This window comes from Bombina bombina, chromosome 9 (genome assembly GCF_027579735.1).
Source record: "Bombina bombina isolate aBomBom1 chromosome 9, aBomBom1.pri, whole genome shotgun sequence".
Classification (NCBI taxonomy): domain Eukaryota; kingdom Metazoa; phylum Chordata; class Amphibia; order Anura; family Bombinatoridae; genus Bombina; species Bombina bombina.
The window spans coordinates 12,500,656-12,521,372 of record NC_069507.1 but is presented as its reverse complement, the minus strand read 5'-3'; the positions used below and the strand labels follow the sequence as shown (position 1 = coordinate 12,521,372).

Here is a 20,717-nt window from a genome sequence, read left to right as displayed (position 1 = left end):
AGCTGCCAATTTAGTAATTTGCAGAGAAGCATCCGTAATAAAAGCATTGGCTAATTTCAGAGCTTTAATCCTATCTTGGATCTCCTCTAAAGAAGTCTCAGTCTTAAGAGACTTGGACAGAGCATCAAACCAATAAGATGCCGCACTGGTGACAGTAGCAATGCACGCCGCCTGTTGCAATAGCAGACCTTGGTGAACATAAATCTTTTTAAGTAGACCCTCCAACATCTTGTCCATGGGGTCTTTAAAAGCACAACTATCCTCAACAGGAATAGTAGTACGTTTGGCAAAGGTGGAAATAGCCCCTTCCACCTTAGGAACCAATTGCCAAACTTCCCTGACAGAGTCAGCTATTGGGAACATCTTCTTGAAAATAGGAGATGGAGAGAAGGGAATACCTGGTTTCTCCCATTCCTTAGAAACAATCTCCAAAGCTCACTTAGGAACTGGAAAAACATCTGAGTAAGAAGGAACCTCGAAATATCTGTCCAATTTACTCGATTTCTCAGGAGCGACCACTACTGTGGAATCACAGTCGTCAAAGGTAACCAAAACCTCCCTGAGTAACAGGCAGAGGTGTTCAAGTTTAAATCTGAAAGAGACAACCTCTGAATCAGTCACAGGCAATGAACTCTCGGAATCTGAAATTTCACCTTCTGATAGAACCTCTATACCCTCCATCTCAGTTCCCTGGGAGGGCACATCCGAGATTGCCACCATGGCATCAAAAATCTCACTGATAACCTGGTTGTCTTTCCTCTTTCGTTTGCCTTGAAGCATAGGAAAAGTAGACAACGCATCAGAAATTGTGGAAGACATGAGCGCAGCTATGTCTTTTAAAGTAACTCCAGCAGGTGCTAGAGCAGAAGTACATGGCACTGCTTGTGTGGGCGTTAATGTTTGGGACGCTTGGGGAGAAAGCTGCAGCATATTCTGAATCTCGTCATTAGACTCCTGAGAAGCATCCGCTCTTGAAAATTTTTGTTCATGAAAAATCTTTTCTCTATAACTTAAAGCCCTCTCAATACATGAGGGACAGAAAGGGATCGGTGGTTCTACATTGGCATCCAAACACACGGAGCAAGTTACATTTTGTACAGCTCCTATGTCCATGTTGAAGCACAGTAGAACAACAATGGAATAAAAAAAAAAAATTATATAAAAAATCTTATTACAAAAAAAATGTTACTGGCCCTTTAAATTTTAAAAATAGACAATTTTTTATGCAGGCAGAACAAAAATTGTCCCAAAATAAACAACCAAATTTAAATAGAACAATTTTTCTCAAATAACTTTGAACATTTGAAATAATTACTGTGACTTTAAATTTTAAATGGAAACTATTTTCCTTGCAAAGAGAAAAAAGCGTATCCTCCGTTAAATAAAATGATTTTCAGACACTACTACGTCTCAGCAGCTCTGCTGAGGCGCCTACCTGCCGCCCGGATACACTGCTCTATCTTTTCAGTGACCTCTAAGCAGTCAACGATGACAAGGGCTTGAAAGCACTACGCAACCGCTTGCTCTGAGTAAAAAAGACCATGTGGTTCTAGTGCGATGCTCCGGCCGTTTGTGCAACAACCCCAGTGTACCCGGAACTGCTCCGTGCTCAGACAAGGACGGAAAACTGCGCAGAATATTACAAAGAGCGTGAAAATGTAGCCCCGCCCATCGTGGGCGTCAGTAAAATAACAACCCGACGGGCTTCACATAGAAAAAAATAAACGATAGTGAAACACAATTTAGCTTAACTCCTAGCCCCAGTGCCTGTACTTAAGCTGCAATACAACCCCCCATACTTAAAGAGTATAATGTCCCAGTCACAAAGAGCCCCATATTGCTGAGCCTTATGTGAAAATCAGATTAAAGTGCCCACTCTCCTCTGAGTCGTAGTACTGTTCCCAGAAGTAAAAGTCAGCACTTACCTTAATGCTGTCCGACAGCAGGACAGTCCAGCAGGTGTAAGAGGTCCTCTCCCTCCCATAGCCCTGTGGAAAATGATGAAGCCTGAGTTAACATTGCTTAGGCTATCAGGTTTAGGACAGCATAAAAATATGGGAGGCACAGTGAGAATGATGTCCCACCAGTTCCCATTGCTTTAAAGTCACCAAAAGCTCTACTGAAGAGACTGATCTGGACTACGGCTACACCCAAGAACAAAGCAGCACAATCTTGCACTACTTTAAAATACAAAACTTTTGATTGAAGAATCTAATCTAACACCTCCCTTTACCTCTCATTGTGTAATTAAAAAGAAACCCAAAGTCGGAGGATACCTTTAGCATCTAACAGAACCTCATCTTTGGTAACAACAAGGGTGAATGTTAACATTGCGCTTACTCAGATACGAACCAGCAAGAGCTTGGTACTGCTCATAATTACAGACAGGTAACTGAGAGGAGCAGAGTAATGGTCGCTTCTTATTATGAACATAATTACAGACATGTAACTGAGAGGAGCAGAGTATAATGGTTACTTCTTATTATGAACATAATTACAGACAGGTAACTGAGAGGAGCAGAGTATAATGGTCACTTCTTATTATGAACATAATTACAGACAGGTAACTGAGAGGAGCAGAGTATAATGGTCACTTCTTATTATGAACATAATTACAGACAGGTAACTGAGAGGAGCAGAGTATAATGGTCACTTCTTATAATGAACATAATTACAAACAGGTAACTGAGAGGAGCAGAGTATAATGGTCACTTCTTATTATGAACATAATTACAGACAGGTAACTGAGAGGAGCAGAGTATAATGGTCACTTCTTATTATGAACATAATTACAGACAGGTAACTGAGAGGAGCAGAGTATAATGGTCACTTCTTATTATGAACATAATTACAGACAGGTAACTGAGAGGAGCAGAGTATAATGGTCACTTCTTATAATGAACATAATTACAAACAGGTAACTGAGAGGAGCAGAGTATAATGGTCACTTCTTATTATGAACATAATTACAGACAGGTAACTGAGAGGAGCAGAGTATAATGGTCACTTCTTATTATGAACATAATTACAGACAGGTAACAGAGAAGCAGAGTATAATGGTCGCTTCTTATTATGAACATAATTACAGACAGGTAACTGAGAGGAGCAGAGTATAATGGTCACTTCTTATTATGAACATAATTACAGACAGATAACTGAGAGGAGCAGAGTATAATGGTCACTTCTTATTATGAACATAATTACAGACAGGTAACTGAGAGGAGCAGAGTATAATGGTCACTTCTTATTATGAACATAATTACAGACAGATAACTGAGAGGAGCAGAGTATAATGGTCGCTTCTTATTATGAACATAATTACAGACAGGTAACTGAGAGGAGCAGAGTATAATGGTCGCTTCTTATTATGAACATAATTACAGACAGGTAACTGAGAGGAGCAGAGTATAATGGTCACTTCTTATTATGAACATAATTACAGACATGTAACTGAGAGGAGCAGAGTATAATGTGTCAGTATATTTATGAAAATCTTAGCAGTGCTATCCAAATAATATATATAAGTTTATGGCAGGGTTATAAACACAATACAAAGAAATAGAAACCCTTATCAACCATGCACCTACTAGACCATACAATTAATATAAATATCTGAATTCTTTTATTTAGTTAATATCCATAAACATATTGAACTATATTTGCAGTAAAAGGAAACTAAATAAAAGTTTATATGCGTTAAAACCAACTCTTAAGATATTCTATCCTTCTTACAAAACCCAGAAAAATATACCTTCACAATTCAGCCTTTTATTTATTTAACACAATGGGACTAAAAACCTTTAACATCCAAGCAATACAATTCTAAACAGTGTTTATAAAACAATAGGATAATATATATATATTCTGCTATTTAACCGCAATTTATCCCAATACAAAATTAACTGACAATATCAGAACTTGCATAGATGAGTTACTTGGTCAATCAGACGCAGATTTAAACAATATATATATATAGGCTGTGAAATGCTAACTTGAGAAAAAAAAAAAAAACCACACTGCTTCTTTAAATCTATTAAATACAAATTAACTATGCATATAACTTATCTTACAAAACCTTGAATACGTTACCAAAGTAAAAAGCAGTCGATATCCGATTATTCCTTGGTAGGAATTATTTTACCTCAGATCACCAATAAGTGTATATCGCAATCAATGAGAAGAAGGTAGATCAGCTTGTTTAGAATGAGTGTATTTTGGACGCCCAGCAATGTATCATTCAAGTCAGCAAAATCTGTCCCTTTCTCTCCATTGCATTCACTTTTTATTTGGTTTTCCCATCACTGGTAAATTGTGGGTGGCCCTGCGGGAGCTGACCTTCCCATTGGTTATCTGGGAAGTCTAAATCGGATTGGCCCTTGGAAATTTCATTTTTAACAGCCAGAGAGAACCTTCTGGCTGTAGTTCTCGCAACATAAAACCAGGTGGCAGCATACAGTACAACATAGCAATACAATACAGCGTTTCTGACATTTTTAAGCAAGTTAAATTTTTTTTTTTTATAAAATGGTTATTTAATCAGATAACACTCTCTGCATTAATCATATATAACCCCAATTACAGATGGTTAATATTAGGTTATTTTTTTTTTTTTTATTGTTCTGATACCAAATATGTTATATTATTAACATTTTATTATATCAAGGCAATTTAATACTGCTAATTAGTAGCTTAAAATGCATTACAATTTTATCGGTATCCTGGCATTTATATGTGAATAATAGCTTATTTTTAATTCAGTATTGTACTGTATTCCAAGTGAATCCTGTCTATGTAGATCTGAAATAAGAAAATAAATGTTAATAATCACTTCTCTTCAGGTCCATAAACATCTATTCATGTTTTTAAACACACAGAGGCTAAGTAAGATCTTTTGTGTTTTCAAAACATATATATCATTTCTATGTATATCTGAATTTATTTCCTATATAAATATCCCCTGCAGCAATCATCCACCTAATACAATGTGCTTAATTTTAATATATATATATCATGAATCATTCCAAACATACATGGAAAACTGGCATTGTTCCCCTTGCAAAATGTATTTAATTTTATTTGTGTCACCTTCCCCCATGAGGGGTTTTTGCAGTACTTCTTCAAATAGAGATTCAGTGAGATAGAACTGTTGTATCACACGTGTCAAATTCCAAAGGGGTCCTTGAACACATTCTTTTCTCACCTCACCAAATGTTCTGAAGTTATAAAAATCTGCATATATAGTCAAATGAATAGGGTCACTGAGCTATTTCCTTTAGAAAAGAAATGTTTGTGTGTTTTACACTACAGGGGTCGTGCTTCAAAAAGGCTTTACTGATCGTCAATCCTGATAGACGTGTATTAGAATCTGTGTTCAACAAACTCATGTTCAATTAATCCTGAGGTCTCATCTAACATATACAGTGTATAAAATATACATATATATATATATATATATATGTACACATATGTAATATTCATCATAATATTCATATACTCTGACATAAATCCCCCTTCCAACTTCAAATAGATGTAGGACACATGTATTTGAATTGGCTTAAAGTCAGTGGTATTTGATGAGGATCAACCGTATACCTCATAGACAGTCTCTTATGAAGAAAGTTTGTTATTTTGAGCTTTCATGTTTATCAGTTAGGCATCTTTAACTTACAGTATGTCTTTAGTGCATTTGGGGATATGACACTTCATTCTCCCTCTATGACTTGTAGTTGGGATCTGGGATGACATGCCCGCAATTGATTGATATGTACCCATTTATCTATGAAACTTTCATTTTTGGGGATCCGTATTTTATAGGCCACTGGAGATATTTTGTCAGTAATGACGAAAGGACCTTTCCATGAGGGAAGAAACTTCTTCTCCCTAACCTGATCTCTTCCAAAGTTATAAAGATAAACTTTATCATTTATTTCATATTCCTTTTTGGATGTTTTGAGATCATAATAGGTTTTAGTGGCAGTTGCGGCTCTTTCTAAATTCCTTTGAGCAAATGCAAAGGCATATTGCAGGTGCTTTCTTAAGTTTTCCACATATTGATGTGTATTGGCAGCATCTATCAAATTTTGGTCTGATGTACGGTACAGCAGATGCTGAGGTAGAACCATTCTTCTACCAGTCATCAGTTCAAAAGGTGACATCTTGGTAGCACTACTTGGAGTTGCTCTTAATGCCATTAAGACTAGAGGTAGTTTTATATCCCAGTCTTTACCTGTTTCACTCACAAACTTTTTTGAGGATTTTAACAATGGACTGGTTGTAACGCTCTACACCACCACTTGAGGCAGCTCTATAAGCAATATGGAGCTTTCTTTTAACCCCTAGTATTTTCCACATTTTTGTCATCACTTCGCTAGTGAAGTGGGTCCCCCGATCTGATTCGATTCTTTGGGGCAAACCAAATCTGGAAAATACATGGTTGATGAGCAATGCTGCACATGTTTCAGCACTATTGTTAGGTGCACTAATGCATTCTACCCATTTAGTGAACAGGCATGTCACTGTTAACATGTACTTGTTACCTCTTGATGATCTTGTTACTGGACCGATAAAATCAATTTGTATATCTGACCATGGCATTACCATCCCCCTCTTCTGCAATGGCGCTCTATGCGTTGGTGCAGTGGGTTGGAACTGTGGGCAGATTAAACACCCTTGACAGTAGGTTTGAACATCTTTCAACATGTGTGGCTAAAAAGCATAATCACGCAATATTTCATACGTGAGTTTGGCACCGCGATGACCAGATGTGGGAGCATCATGGGCATGTTGAAGCATTAGACCTCTGAACTTGGTGGGTACTACCCACTGCTGGATGACAGTTTTGGAGGTTCTAATTAACAAACCATCCTGTAATTTGAATTGTGATTTAGATTTTATTAAGATTCTCAGATCTTCTTTGCCAATACAATCATCTTTTGAGATGGGGTTGCTTTCAGGATCTTCTATGTGTTTATAGAAGATGCCTACAATGGGGTCTTCTTTTTGACTAGTGATCAGGTCCTCACTAGGAGAATCCTGACTCCATTGTACCAAGTTAGTCTCACTCTGTTGTTTTGCCTGGTTTCTGGTAATGGCTTCTACCTGAATTGCACCCATTAAGTGGTCAATATTAAGGAGTTCTCCAGTTATGGCTCCTTGTTTGGCTAATGAATCCGCAAGGTCATTGCCTTCCTTATCAGGACCTAAAACTCTGGAATGACCCTTGGTCTTTTTCCAGTGTATGGTTAAATCATTGGATACTACCAGATTATCAATCTCGCAGAACAATTTGCCATGCTTGACTGGTTTGTTATTGCTTTTCTGCATGCCATTTCTTTTCCAAGTTGGCAGGTATTCAACAAAACTGTCACGCACATAATTTGAGTCAGTTATGATCACAAATTCATGAATACCATGTTCAATAGCCATTTCAATGGTTTTGAAAACAGCAGTTAGTTCTGCAACTTGACTGGATCTTGGTCCAATGTTGAAACCTACAGATATATTTGAGAATCCATTTGCCCCAGTTATACCAATGCCAGCGACTAATCTGCGCTCATTATCAATAGTGGCATGGTAAGAACAACCATCAACATATACCCAAGGTAATGTTTGACAATGGTCCTCATTGTACATTTTATATGGGGAAAGCAATTGTTCTTCCAGAAAATCATCTTCTGATAATTCTTCCCCAGGATCTCTAGCAGTACAGTCGTGGAGCTCAGCAAGCCCTTGTGCGACTGGATTCTTTTTATTCTGCTTGTAGCGAATTTCTAAGGGCCAGCCTTGTAAGGAAAGAGTCCACGCTGTTATGCGGCTATTAGACAAATTCCCATCTCTTATTCTCTCACTTTGCAAATATAGCAAAGGCTGGTGGGCCGTTTCTACAATAATTTTCTCGCCCTGTATATAGCTGCGGAAATTTTGTAGAGCCCATACAGTAGATAAGAGGGCTTTTTCGCAATCGTTGAACTTTATTTCTACTGGGGATAGATTTTTACTCGCATAAGCAATGGCTTTGTTCAAATTATCATGCTTTTGGTATAAAACAGCACTCATGCTTACATCTGTGTACCCTGTTTCTAAGTAGAAAGGTTTGCCACCTTCAGGGTACGCTAAGCAAGGTGCTTGAGTGAGTTTTCTCTTCAGCTCTCTGATGGCTGTCTCTTGAGACTCACTCCAGTGCCATTTCACATCTTTCTTTAGAAGAAGTAGTAGTGGTTTAGCTAATTCCGCATAATTATCAATGAATTTGCGAGAATAATTTGTCATACCCAGGAATGATCTCAATTCCTTTAAGTTAGTTGGGTTTTTAGAATTCACTATTGCTTCCACCTTTTTCTTCTGGGGATTTAGTCCGTCAGAGGTAACTTCATGTCCCAAGAAGTTTACACGAGTGCGGCACCATTGAGCTTTTTGCAGGGATAATTTGACACCTGCCCTTTTAAGTTGGCTGAGGACGTGTTTAAGTTCTGTGATGTGTTTTTCAAAGTCTGTGCTTTTGATTAAAACATCATCAACATAAGATAAGGTCCCCCTTTCCAGTGCGTCAGGCATAGCCTTATGCATGAATACAGCAAATTCATGTCCAGAATTTATGTATCCAAATGGAAGTCTCTGGAATGCATATTGGACCTTTTGGAAAGAGAATGCCAGCTTATACTGGTCCTCCTCATGTACCTTTATGGTCCAATATCCCTGTGCACAATCAATGGCAGTGAATATTTTGGATCCCTGCATTTGTGCTAGGCACTGGTCAATGTATGGTACAGGCCAGCCAGACATGTATACTCGTTTGTTTAGCTGTCTTAAGTCAGCACACAAATGCCATTGTCCATTGGGCTTAAGGACACCTAGAATAGGATTATTATAAGAGCTGTGCACCTGTCTGATAATACCTCTTTCTTCCAAATTCCTTATGATCTCTGCAAGAGAATCATATGAGGCTAAGGGAAGTCTGTATTGTTTGACAAATACAGGTGGCGCATTAGGATCTGTTTGTATTCTTGCAATGTGCAAGTCTGTAGTACCACAGTCATAAGAATCCTTAGCGAAAATATCCTTGTATTCCATTAGGAGTTCTCGCAGCTGTTGGCGGTCGTCATCGCTGGAACAGCCATTAGCTAAGGATATTTGCTCTTTGACTATTTGCTGAAATCCTGGAAAGATTTCAGGCTGTCCTATTTCATAGGCTTCTTCCAACCTAGAGGTGAGATCCCCTTGATTATAATTTATATTGCTCCCATGACTCTGGGGATTGGGGTAATCTTGCTGTTTGATTGGCTGATCAAACACTAGAGAGGCTTCTTCAATTTTACAGATGCCTTCCTCTGAGCTGAAGGGATAAATGGACTGAATATTAAATAGACCCTCTGGCATAGATGCAAAGGATGGTTCTATTAATTGTTCTTCAGTTAAGTATCCTTCAGGTATTAGCCCAATTACATTATTCTGGAATCCAAAAGTGTAATAACTTGATTCCAGTGCATATCCTATGGTAGTTCCCTTGGATAATGTTATATCCTGTGGGGTCATGTTATGCACAACAATATGTATTGGAACAGTTCCAATATTCACCATAGGAGTGTAGGTTACTGTGACACCCAGATTTTGTATTCTATGGGAGAGGCAAATCAGTGTTTCAGAAGTTTTTAATTTCTGACCTCTCTTTACCTGTAAGGGTAACAGAAATTTATCAGCCCCAGCAGGAATTATAACATCGCTAGATACCTGCATATTCACAGCATATGGCAATTGATGGTTTGATTTCAGGGCTGCATTTTCATCCTGAAATACTTCAGGGTCCCCCTTTAACCTGCTCCAGAGGCAAGAATTAATCAAATCTATTTGTATGGCATATCTATGTAAGATATCATTGCCAATGTATATTTGATTATGGGGAGTATTTAAAACTAAAAACAGGTGCTTCACTGACTTATTACCAATAGAGATAGATAATAAGCACTTAGCTGTGATGTTATAGCTTTCAGACCTGTCATCCAGGCCGTTGACACTGTGGTCTTGGGGAGAAAGATATTTAATCACTTTAGGTTCAGCTATTTGCGTTAATAAACCTTCGCTTATATAGCTAGCTTCCTGTTTTAAGTTTATTTTAGCATACTCGGTTTTACCAAGGTCATGCACTTGTATAGGGATAAATAGATCCTCTTTAACTCTCTCAATCCCTGTGAGGTATTGAGTGTGGCCTCCCCCCTTAGGGATTTTATGATCCCCCTTGTGGAGTGATATGGTTAATACATCGCTATCTAGGGAAATATTCGCTATCTTTCCAGGCGATAATTTAAAAGTATTACCATCAGAGCCACTAAAAGGAGTCTGATCATCTATTTGTAGAATAGTGATTTCAGGTGTAGAGTTATTCCTGAAATGAATCTCCACAGCATCTGGTTTCTCTTCCACCACGTGACAGCTGTGTCGGGTGCGAGATATACCAGATTTTTCATAATTGATAGGCCGTTTAACTTGCGACCAAATTACATTATTTATGCAATCAATTATGGTGCTTAATCGTTTCAGGAGATCACTACCAATAATTAAACGATCAGTTGGCAGATCCACTATAATGACAGGGTGTCTTATGACCCTGTTCCCCAATTTAAATTTTAACCAGGCAGTACCGTAGACTTTTAGGGAGTCACCCCCAACACCTATTAGAGAACCGTCAAATTCTCTTATTTTGGGTTTGTGGGGTGTTAGCTCATTTAGCTGTGTGTAGTACCTGTGGGATAAGATAGTTGCCTGTGACCCAGTGTCAATTAATCCCCTGATAGGGTTGGAGACTGAATCTTGCAGCTCAACTAGTACATAATATCTTCCTGCAGTTTCTATCATTTCACACATAAAATTTGCATTCTTGTACATCTGTGGGCTTCGCCACGTTTTACCTGGATTCGCTGTGTCATTCGATGCAGAGGAACCTTCATACCTACCTGTTTCCTCTATGACAGGGTTGGTTGGATTCTTTTGTACTGCATCTGTGGAGATAAGGTTAGGAGAGAGCTGCAAGGAAAGAGATTTGTTAACTTTTCCCGGATGAGGTTGCTTGTCATCACGGCCAAATCGTCCGTTTCCGGTCTGTGGGGAGATAACATGATTAGTATCATTGATATTTATTACTACATTTTGTATATCTCTCCCCTCCCCTTCAGGTGAGACTGCAGTATTTATGACTGTGCCTGTGGTCCACTGCTGACCACTGGCTGTACCCCTAAAAAAGTATTGTTCGGTTGCTGAGCCGTAGATTTTTGACTCATATTAGCGATTTGTTCGCTCAACCAATTTAATTGGGTAAACAGCATATCTACCTGATTGTACAAGTTACCTCTACCCCTGGGTCTATCTCCTGGTGCCCCATTGTACTGATTCCTGGACCATTGGGTTCCCTCAGAATCAGGGCCACTATTTCTATTCTGGCGTGGTTGCCCCTGGGGTTCAGCTTGTTTAGCATTAGTACTTTGGGGAGCATTATATACCTGGGGTGTCTGGTTACCCTGAGAATATCTTCGCCGTCTATTGTATCTACCCTTGCGCGGGTACCAATTATTTGGTGAGTATTCTCTTTGTGAGTAATTATTCACCTGATTATGTCCCCCACTTTGGTTATAGTCTCCCTGCGCCTCAACCTGTGTAGGGGGAGGGGCAGAATTAAACCTCTGTGGAGATGGCCTGTTTTGACTGGCCACCTCTGCATAAGTCCTCTTGTTAGACTCCAAATTGAGGGGGCTAGGTGACACCCTAGTTTCTGCCACAATTTTGGGTTTTGACTCCTTTTTAACCCCCTGCTCACTGGACTGCTGAATAGAGTATAACTTCGTACTCTCTTTGATCAGCCATTCCAATGAGCAGTCCTCATCAAAATCTCTAGCTAAGTTGATTTTGATGGGTGTAGGCAATGCTTCAAAAAATAAATTTACAAATTCTGAGCCATCAAATCTGGGATTATCTTCAGCCATACTGTACGCATTTTTCAATACAGAAAGGAATTCGACTGGACTCTGATTTGCACGACACTTTAAACCATATACCGCTATTTTCGCGGCAATTTTAGTGCGATATTGCCCAAATTCTTTTCTGCATTGTTGTTTTACCCCATTCCAGGAATGAATATTCATATCCTTTAGTGAAACAAAGAATTTGTGATGCTTACTGTCAAATACCCAAGGCAGAAATTCAATTTTCAATTTCTCACTTGTAACATTCATTATAGCTAACGCATTTTCAAAAGCCTGTAAATGATCAATTACAGATGTTGTTCCCTTATTGGAGAATATGGGTACTGCGCGTTGTACGAAGGTGATTATTTTATGGGAATCATAGACTTTATCAGACTTATTTTGGGATTCTCTGTTAGAGTTTCCCTCCCCCGCATCAGCTGCGCTACAGCTGTCCTCTGGATTTACATCCTGAGGGGATTGTCTATTTGGGAAATCTACTTCTGACCTGTTAGGGGTCATTTGTCTATGTTGTTCTATATATTTTCGTACCTCGTCCCTGACGCGTTCGCTAAAGGAGTTAGCATTATCTGTATTATTCTCACTGCTAATATAGGGGTTTTCATTATGGCGATATGACCTTTTTAAATCGCTTAATTCTCTCTGGCTTTGCGCAAGCTGTTTATTTAAATCTTGTATCTGCGCGATTAAGTCCATATTGTGCTTATCTAAGGTGGCTAGGTTTTGGGCAAATTCATCCATTTTATTTTTGGCTATTTTTAAACCCTCTTCGCGTCTGCGCGAGGAACGAATACTATTTTCTAGCTCCTGTATTTGCAATCGTTTGTCTGTGACACAAAACGACATTTCGTCAATTATGCATATTAAAAGGGGCCAAGATTTTAGTATTAGTTCTTCTCGCTTTTTGGGATCTTTGCATTGATTAATCATTAATAATTCCTGGAAGAATTCATTCTCTTCATTCCACATATTATTATTAACGGTAATATTTTTAGCCCTAGTTTCAAGCATATCCATAAAATCATTTAATTCACCCGCAATATTAAACTTCCCTTTAAGGTAACTTAAGATATCTTTCTTAAGGACCTGACCTTTAGTAATAGGTATGGTTATGGGACCAATTTCATTGCTATGTATAGAATTAAATGAGTCACTTCTGGCTACAGACATTATTGTATTGGTTTAGTATTTATTTAACTAAAACGCTAATACAATTTTTGCCAATAAAAAGAGAGAAGAAAAAAAAAATTATATTTCAAAAAAAAAATATTATTAATTTTGAAATATGAAAAATTAATATTTCGAAATATGAAAAATTTATATTTTTGATTAACTTTGAAAATATGAAAAATTAATATTTTTGATTAATTTTTAAATATGAAAAATTAATATTTTTATTAATCTTTTAAAATTAATCTTTAATAATATTTCAAGATATTAATGTCAATCTCGAAATATGAAAATTAATATTTCAACTTTTCAAAAAAAAAAAATATATCTTCAAAATATTAATATCGAAATATGAATTTTTTAATTTTTTTTTCTCTTTTATAATAATTTCTATTTACTTACAAATATATTATATCAATTATGATGGATATTATTAAATCTCATGCAAAGTGCCTCCAATTATTATGTCAGTATATTTATGAAAATCTTAGCAGTGCTATCCAAATAATATATATAAGTTTATGGCAGGGTTATAAACACAATACAAAGAAATAGAAACCCTTATCAACCATGCACCTACTAGACCATACAATTAATATAAATATCTGAATTCTTTTATTTAGTTAATATCCATAAACATATTGAACTATATTTGCAGTAAAAGGAAACTAAATAAAAGTTTATATGCGTTAAAACCAACTCTTAAGATATGCTATCCTTCTTACAAAACCCAGAAAAATATACCTTCACAATTCAGCCTTTTATTTATTTAACACAATGGGACTAAAAACCTTTAACATCCAAGCAATACAATTCTAAACAGTGTTTATAAAACAATAGGATAATATATATATATTCTGCTATTTAACCGCAATTTATCCCAATACAAAATTAACTGACAATATCAGAACTTGCATAGATGAGTTACTTGGTCAATCAGACGCAGATTTAAACAATATATATATATAGGCTGTGAAATGCTAACTTGAGAAAAAAAAAAAAAAAAACCACACTGCTTCTTTAAATCTATTAAATACAAATTAACTATGCATATAACTTATCTTACAAAACCTTGAATACGTTACCAAAGTAAAAAGCAGTCAATATCCGATTATTCCTTGGTAGGAATTATTTTACCTCAGATCACCAATAAGTGTATATCGCAATCAATGAGAAGAAGGTAGATCAGCTTGTTTAGAATGAGTGTATTTTGGACGCCCAGCAATGTATCATTCAAGTCAGCAAAATCTGTCCCTTTCTCTCCATTGCATTCACTTTTTATTTGGTTTTCCCATCACTGGTAAATTGTGGGTGGCCCTGCGGGAGCTGACCTTCCCATTGGTTATCTGGGAAGTCTAAATCGGATTGGCCCTTGGAAATTTCATTTTTAACAGCCAGAGAGAACCTTCTGGCTGTAGTTCTCGCAACATAAAACCAGGTGGCAGCATACAGTACAACATAGCAATACAATACAGCGTTTCTGACATTTTTAAGCAAGTTAAAAAATTTTTTTTTATAAAATGGTTATTTAATCAGATAACACTCTCTGCATTAATCATATATAACCCCAATTACAGATGGTTAATATTAGGTTATTTTTTTTTTTTTTTTTATTGTTCTGATACCAAATATGTTATATTATTAACATTTTATTATATCAAGGCAATTTAATACTGCTAATTAGTAGCTTAAAATGCATTACAATTTTATCGGTATCCTGGCATTTATATGTGAATAATAGCTTATTTTTAATTCAGTATTGTACTGTATTCCAAGTGAATCCTGTCTATGTAGATCTGAAATAAGAAAATAAATGTTAATAATCACTTCTCTTCAGGTCCATAAACATCTATTCATGTTTTTAAACACACAGAGGCTAAGTAAGATCTTTTGTGTTTTCAAAACATATATATCATTTCTATGTATATCTGAATTTATTTCCTATATAAATATCCCCTGCAGCAATCATCCACCTAATACAATGTGCTTAATTTTAATATATATATATCATGAATCATTCCAAACATACATGGAAAACTGGCATTGTTCCCCTTGCAAAATGTATTTAATTTTATTTGTGTCACCTTCCCCCATGAGGGGTTTTTGCAGTACTTCTTCAAATAGAGATTCAGTGAGATAGAACTGTTGTATCACACGTGTCAAATTCCAAAGGGGTCCTTGAACACATTCTTTTCTCACCTCACCAAATGTTCTGAAGTTATAAAAATCTGCATATATAGTCAAATGAATAGGGTCACTGAGCTATTTCCTTTAGAAAAGAAATGTTTGTGTGTTTTACACTACAGGGGTCGTGCTTCAAAAAGGCTTTACTGATCGTCAATCCTGATAGACGTGTATTAGAATCTGTGTTCAACAAACTCATGTTCAATTAATCCTGAGGTCTCATCTAACATATACAGTGTATAAAATATACATATATATATATATATATATATGTACACATATGTAATATTCATCATAATATTCATATACTCTGACAAATGGTCACTTCTTATTATGAACATAATTACAGACAGGTAACAGAGAGTAGCAGAGTATAATGGTCACTTCTTATTATGAACATAATTACAGACAGATAACTGAGAGGAGCAGAGTATAATGGTCACTTCTTATTATGAACATAATTACAGACAGGTAACTGAGAGGAGCAGAGTATAATGGTTGCTTCTTATTATGAACATAATTACAGAGAGGTAACTGAGAGGAGCAGAGTATAATGGTCACTTCTTATTATGAACATAATTACAGACAGGTAACTGAGAGGAGCAGAGTATAATGGTCACTTCTTATTATGAACATAATTACAGACAGGTAACTGAGAGGAGCAAAGTATAATGGTCACTTCTTATTATGAACATAATTACAGACATGTAACTGAGAGGAGCAGAGTATAATGGTCACTTCTTATTATGAACATAATTACAGACAGATAACTGAGAGGAGCAGAGTATAATGGTCACTTCTTATTATGAACATAATTACAGACAGGTAACTGAGAGGAGCAGAGTATAATGGTCACTTCTTATTATGAACATAATTACAGACAGGTAACAGAGAGGAGCAGAGTATAATGGTCACTTCTTATTATGAACATAATTACAGACAGGTAACTGAGAGGAGCAGAGTATAATGGTCGCTTCTTATTATGAACATAATTACAGACAGGTAACTGAGAGGAGCAGAGTATAATGGTCACTTTTTATTATGAACATAATTACAGACAGGTAACTGAGAGGAGCAGAGTATAATGGTCACTTCTTATAATGAACATAATTACAGACAGATAACTGAGAGGAGCAGAGTATAATGGTCACTTCTTATTATGAACATAATTACAGACAGGTAACTGAGAGGAGCAGAGTATAATGGTCACTTCTTATTATGAACATAATTACAGACAGGTAACTGAGAGGAGCAGAGTATAATGGTCACTTCTTATAATGAACATAATTACAGACAGATAACTGAGAGGAGCAGAGTATAATGGTCACTTCTTATTATGAACATAATTACAGACAGGTAACAGAGGAGCAGAGTATAATGGTCACTTCTTATTATGAACATAATTACAGACAGGTAACAGAGGAGCAGAGTATAATGGTCGCTTCTTATTATGAACATAATTACAGACAGGTAACTGAGAGGAGCAGAGTATAATGGTCACTTCTTATTATGAACATAATTACAGACAGGTAACTGAGAGGAGCAGAGTATAATGGTCACTTCTTATTATGAACATAATTACAGACAGGTAACAGAGGAGCAGAGTATAATGGTCACTTCTTATTATGAACATAATTACAGACAGGTAACAGAGGAGCAGAGTATAATGGTCGCTTCTTATTATGAACATAATTACAGACAGGTAACTGAGAGGAGCAGAGTAATGGTCACTTCTTATTATGAACATAATTACAGACAGGTAACTGAGAGGAGCAGAGTATAATGGTCACTTCTTATTATGAACATAATTACAGACAGGTAACTGAGAGGAGCAGAGTATAATGGTCACTTCTTATTATGAACATAATTACAGACAGGTAACTGAGAGGAGCAGAGTATAATGGTCACTTCTTATTATGAACATAATTACAGACAGGTAACTGAGAGGAGCAGAGTATAATGGTCACTTCTTATTATGAACATAATTACAGACAGGTAACTGAGAGGAGCAGAGTATAATGGTCGCTTCTTATTATGAACATAATTACAGACAGGTAACTGAGAGGAGCAGAGTATAATGGTCGCTTCTTATTATGAACATAATTACAGACAGGTAACTGAGAGGAGCAGAGTATAATGGTCACTTTTTATTATGAACATAATTACAGACAGGTAACTGAGAGGAGCAGAGTATAATGGTCACTTTTTATTATGAACATAATTACAGACAGGTAACAGAGGAGCAGAGTATAATGGTCACTTCTTATTATGAACATAATTACAGACAGGTAAAAGAGGAGCAGAGTATAATGGTTGCTTCTTATTATGAACATAATTACAGACAGGTAAAAGAGGAGCAGAGTATAATGGTCACTTCTTATTATGAACATAATTACAGACAGGTAACTGAGAGGAGCAGAGTAATGGTCGCTTCTTATTATGAATATAATTACTTGGAGATCTGAGTTTCTCACACACTCCTCTCTCCCCCCATATTGAAATGCACCCCTAGACTGTATGCCTTTTAAATAAACATTTTCCTGGTACATGGGCCAGTGGGATGTAAACCTAACTCAGTGTAGCAAAATATAACATGCCTATAAAATGTGACCCTCAAATTATATCATTTAATGAACTAGCTTAATGATCCCCAAATATCTAGCGACGTCTGGAGCAAATATGTAACTATCAGTTATGCGCCAGCTACCTACCTGTACCGTACTTTGCTTGAAATCCTTTCCTTTGCACTGAAGCATCAGAGTAGAAGCGGAGAAACATGTGGTTTGTTGTTGCAATGACAGGGTCCGGCTTCTTACTGCCACAGAAACGGCCAAGAACAGGGAACTTCCTGTTGGGACCATCGTAAAGCTCCAGGTGGTCGTACGCACATTCTTGGTGCTGCTCAATCTCAAAATCATTAAACTCCTAAAATACTCAAATAATGAACAAATTAACAAGATGAGGACCCGAGACATCAGAAAATCTATAGTAAACCCTATAAATATTTTATGAAATCTTTTACAACATCATCTGTTTACATTGGACAAAAACAATAGTACAGTACTGAGCACCATGATTAATACCTTCCCTGTATATTCCCCAAATGAAGTTACCTGTAATGTGTTTACTACAAGTGCAGCAAAGGGGGTTCTGGAGATTCAGTAAATACTCACCAGTCTGACCCGGTGACCGGCAGTGGCCGTGATGTTCCACGTGCATTCCTTGCGACTGGGGTATTTATCGGGGTAGCTGGGGCTGACAATAGTTCCCTCGGCATTAATTAGTGTGTGCTCACAGCCGGCTGGGAAGGGAGTGAAAAGTGTAATGGTAAAAATGTGCATATGCAGCAATAGCCAGACACTGAGATCACCTTCAGCATCATGATTAAACCTTTTTATTATTTATGCTCACACACAAACACATAGAAACAGGCGCACACAACATAAACAGGCGCACACACACCCTAACATATATAAACAGATGCGCACACACCCTAACATATATAAACAGATGCACACACACCCTAACATATATAAACAGATGCGCACACACCCTAACATATATAAACAGATGTGTACACATCCCAACACATAGAAACAGATGTGTACACCCTAACATATATAAACAGGCGCACAAACACCCTAACATATATAAACAGGCGCACACACACCCTAACATATAGAAACAGGCGCACACAACATAAACAGGCGCACACACACCCTAACATATATAAACAGATGTGTACACATCCCAACACATAGAAACAGATGTGTACACCCTAACATATATAAACAGGCGCACACACACCCTAACATATATAAACAGATGTGTACACATCCCAAAACATAGAAACAGATGTGTACACCCTAACATATATAAACAGATGCGCACACACCCTAACATATATAAACAGATGCGCACACACCCTAACATATATAAACAGATGCGTACACATCCCAACACATAGAAACAGATGCGCACACACCCTAACATACATAAACAGATGCGCACACACCCTAACATATATAAACAGATGTGTACACATCCCAACACATAGAAACAGATGTGTACACACCCTAATATATATAAACAGGCGCACACACCCTAACATATATAAACAGATGCGCACACACCCTAACATATATAAACAGATGTGTACACATCCCAACACATAGAAACAGATGTGTACACACCCTAACATATATAAACAGATGCACACACACCCTAACATATATAAACAGATGCGCACACACCCTAACATATATAAACAGATGCGCACACACCCTAACATATATAAACAGATGTGTACACATCCCAACACATAGAAACAGATGCGCACACACCCTAACATACATAAACAGATGCGCACACACCCTAACATATATAAACAGATGCGCACACACCCTAACATATATAAACAGATGTGTACACACCCTAACATACATAAACAGATGTGTACACATCCCAACACATAGAAACAGATGCACACACACCCCCTAACATATATAAACAGATGTGTACACACCCTAACATATATAAACAGATGTGTACACATCCCAACACATAGAAACAGATGCACACACACCCTAACATATATAAACAGATGCACACACACCCTAACATATATAAACAGATGTGTACACACCCTAACATATATAAACAGATGTGTACACACACCCTAACATATATAAACAGATGTGTACACATCCCAACACATAGAAACAGATGCACACACACACCCTAACATATATAAACAGATGCACACACACCCTAACATATATAAACAGATGCACACACACCCTAACATATATAAACAGATGTGTACACATTCCAACACATAGAAACAGATGCGCACACACCCTAACATATATAAACAGATGCACACACACCCTAACATATATAAACAGATGCGCACACACCCTAACATACATAAACAGATGTGTACACACCCTAACATATATAAACAGATGCGCACACACCCTAACATATATAAACAGGCGCACACACATCCTAACATATATAAACAGATGCGCACACACCCTAACATATATAAACAGATGTGTACACATACCAACACATAGAAACAGATGCACACACACCCTAACATATATAAACAGATGCACACACACCCTAACATATATAAACAGATGCACACACACCCTAACATATATAAACAGATGTGTACACACCCTAACATATATAAACAGATGTGTACACACCCTAACATATATAAACATATGCGCACACACCCTAACATATATAAACAGATGCACACACACCCTAACATACATAAACAGATGTGTACACACCCTAACATATATAAACAGGCGCACACACACCCTAACATATATAAACAGATGCACACACACCCTAACATATATAAACAGATGCACA

General features: G+C 37.0%; 1 protein-coding gene across 1 annotated transcript in view; it reads right to left on the bottom strand.

Moving 5' to 3' along the window:
- TLL2 (tolloid like 2) overlaps nt 1-20,717 on the bottom strand; it is a 610,754-nt gene that overhangs the window by 35,619 nt on the left and 554,418 nt on the right. Inside the window, exons 17-18 of the mRNA XM_053691878.1 lie at nt 18,497-18,624; nt 18,035-18,248 (exon numbers count right to left, since the gene is read on the bottom strand). Coding sequence (XP_053547853.1) covers nt 18,035-18,248; nt 18,497-18,624 — 342 coding nt within the window. The remainder of the gene's footprint in view (nt 1-18,034; nt 18,249-18,496; nt 18,625-20,717) is intronic.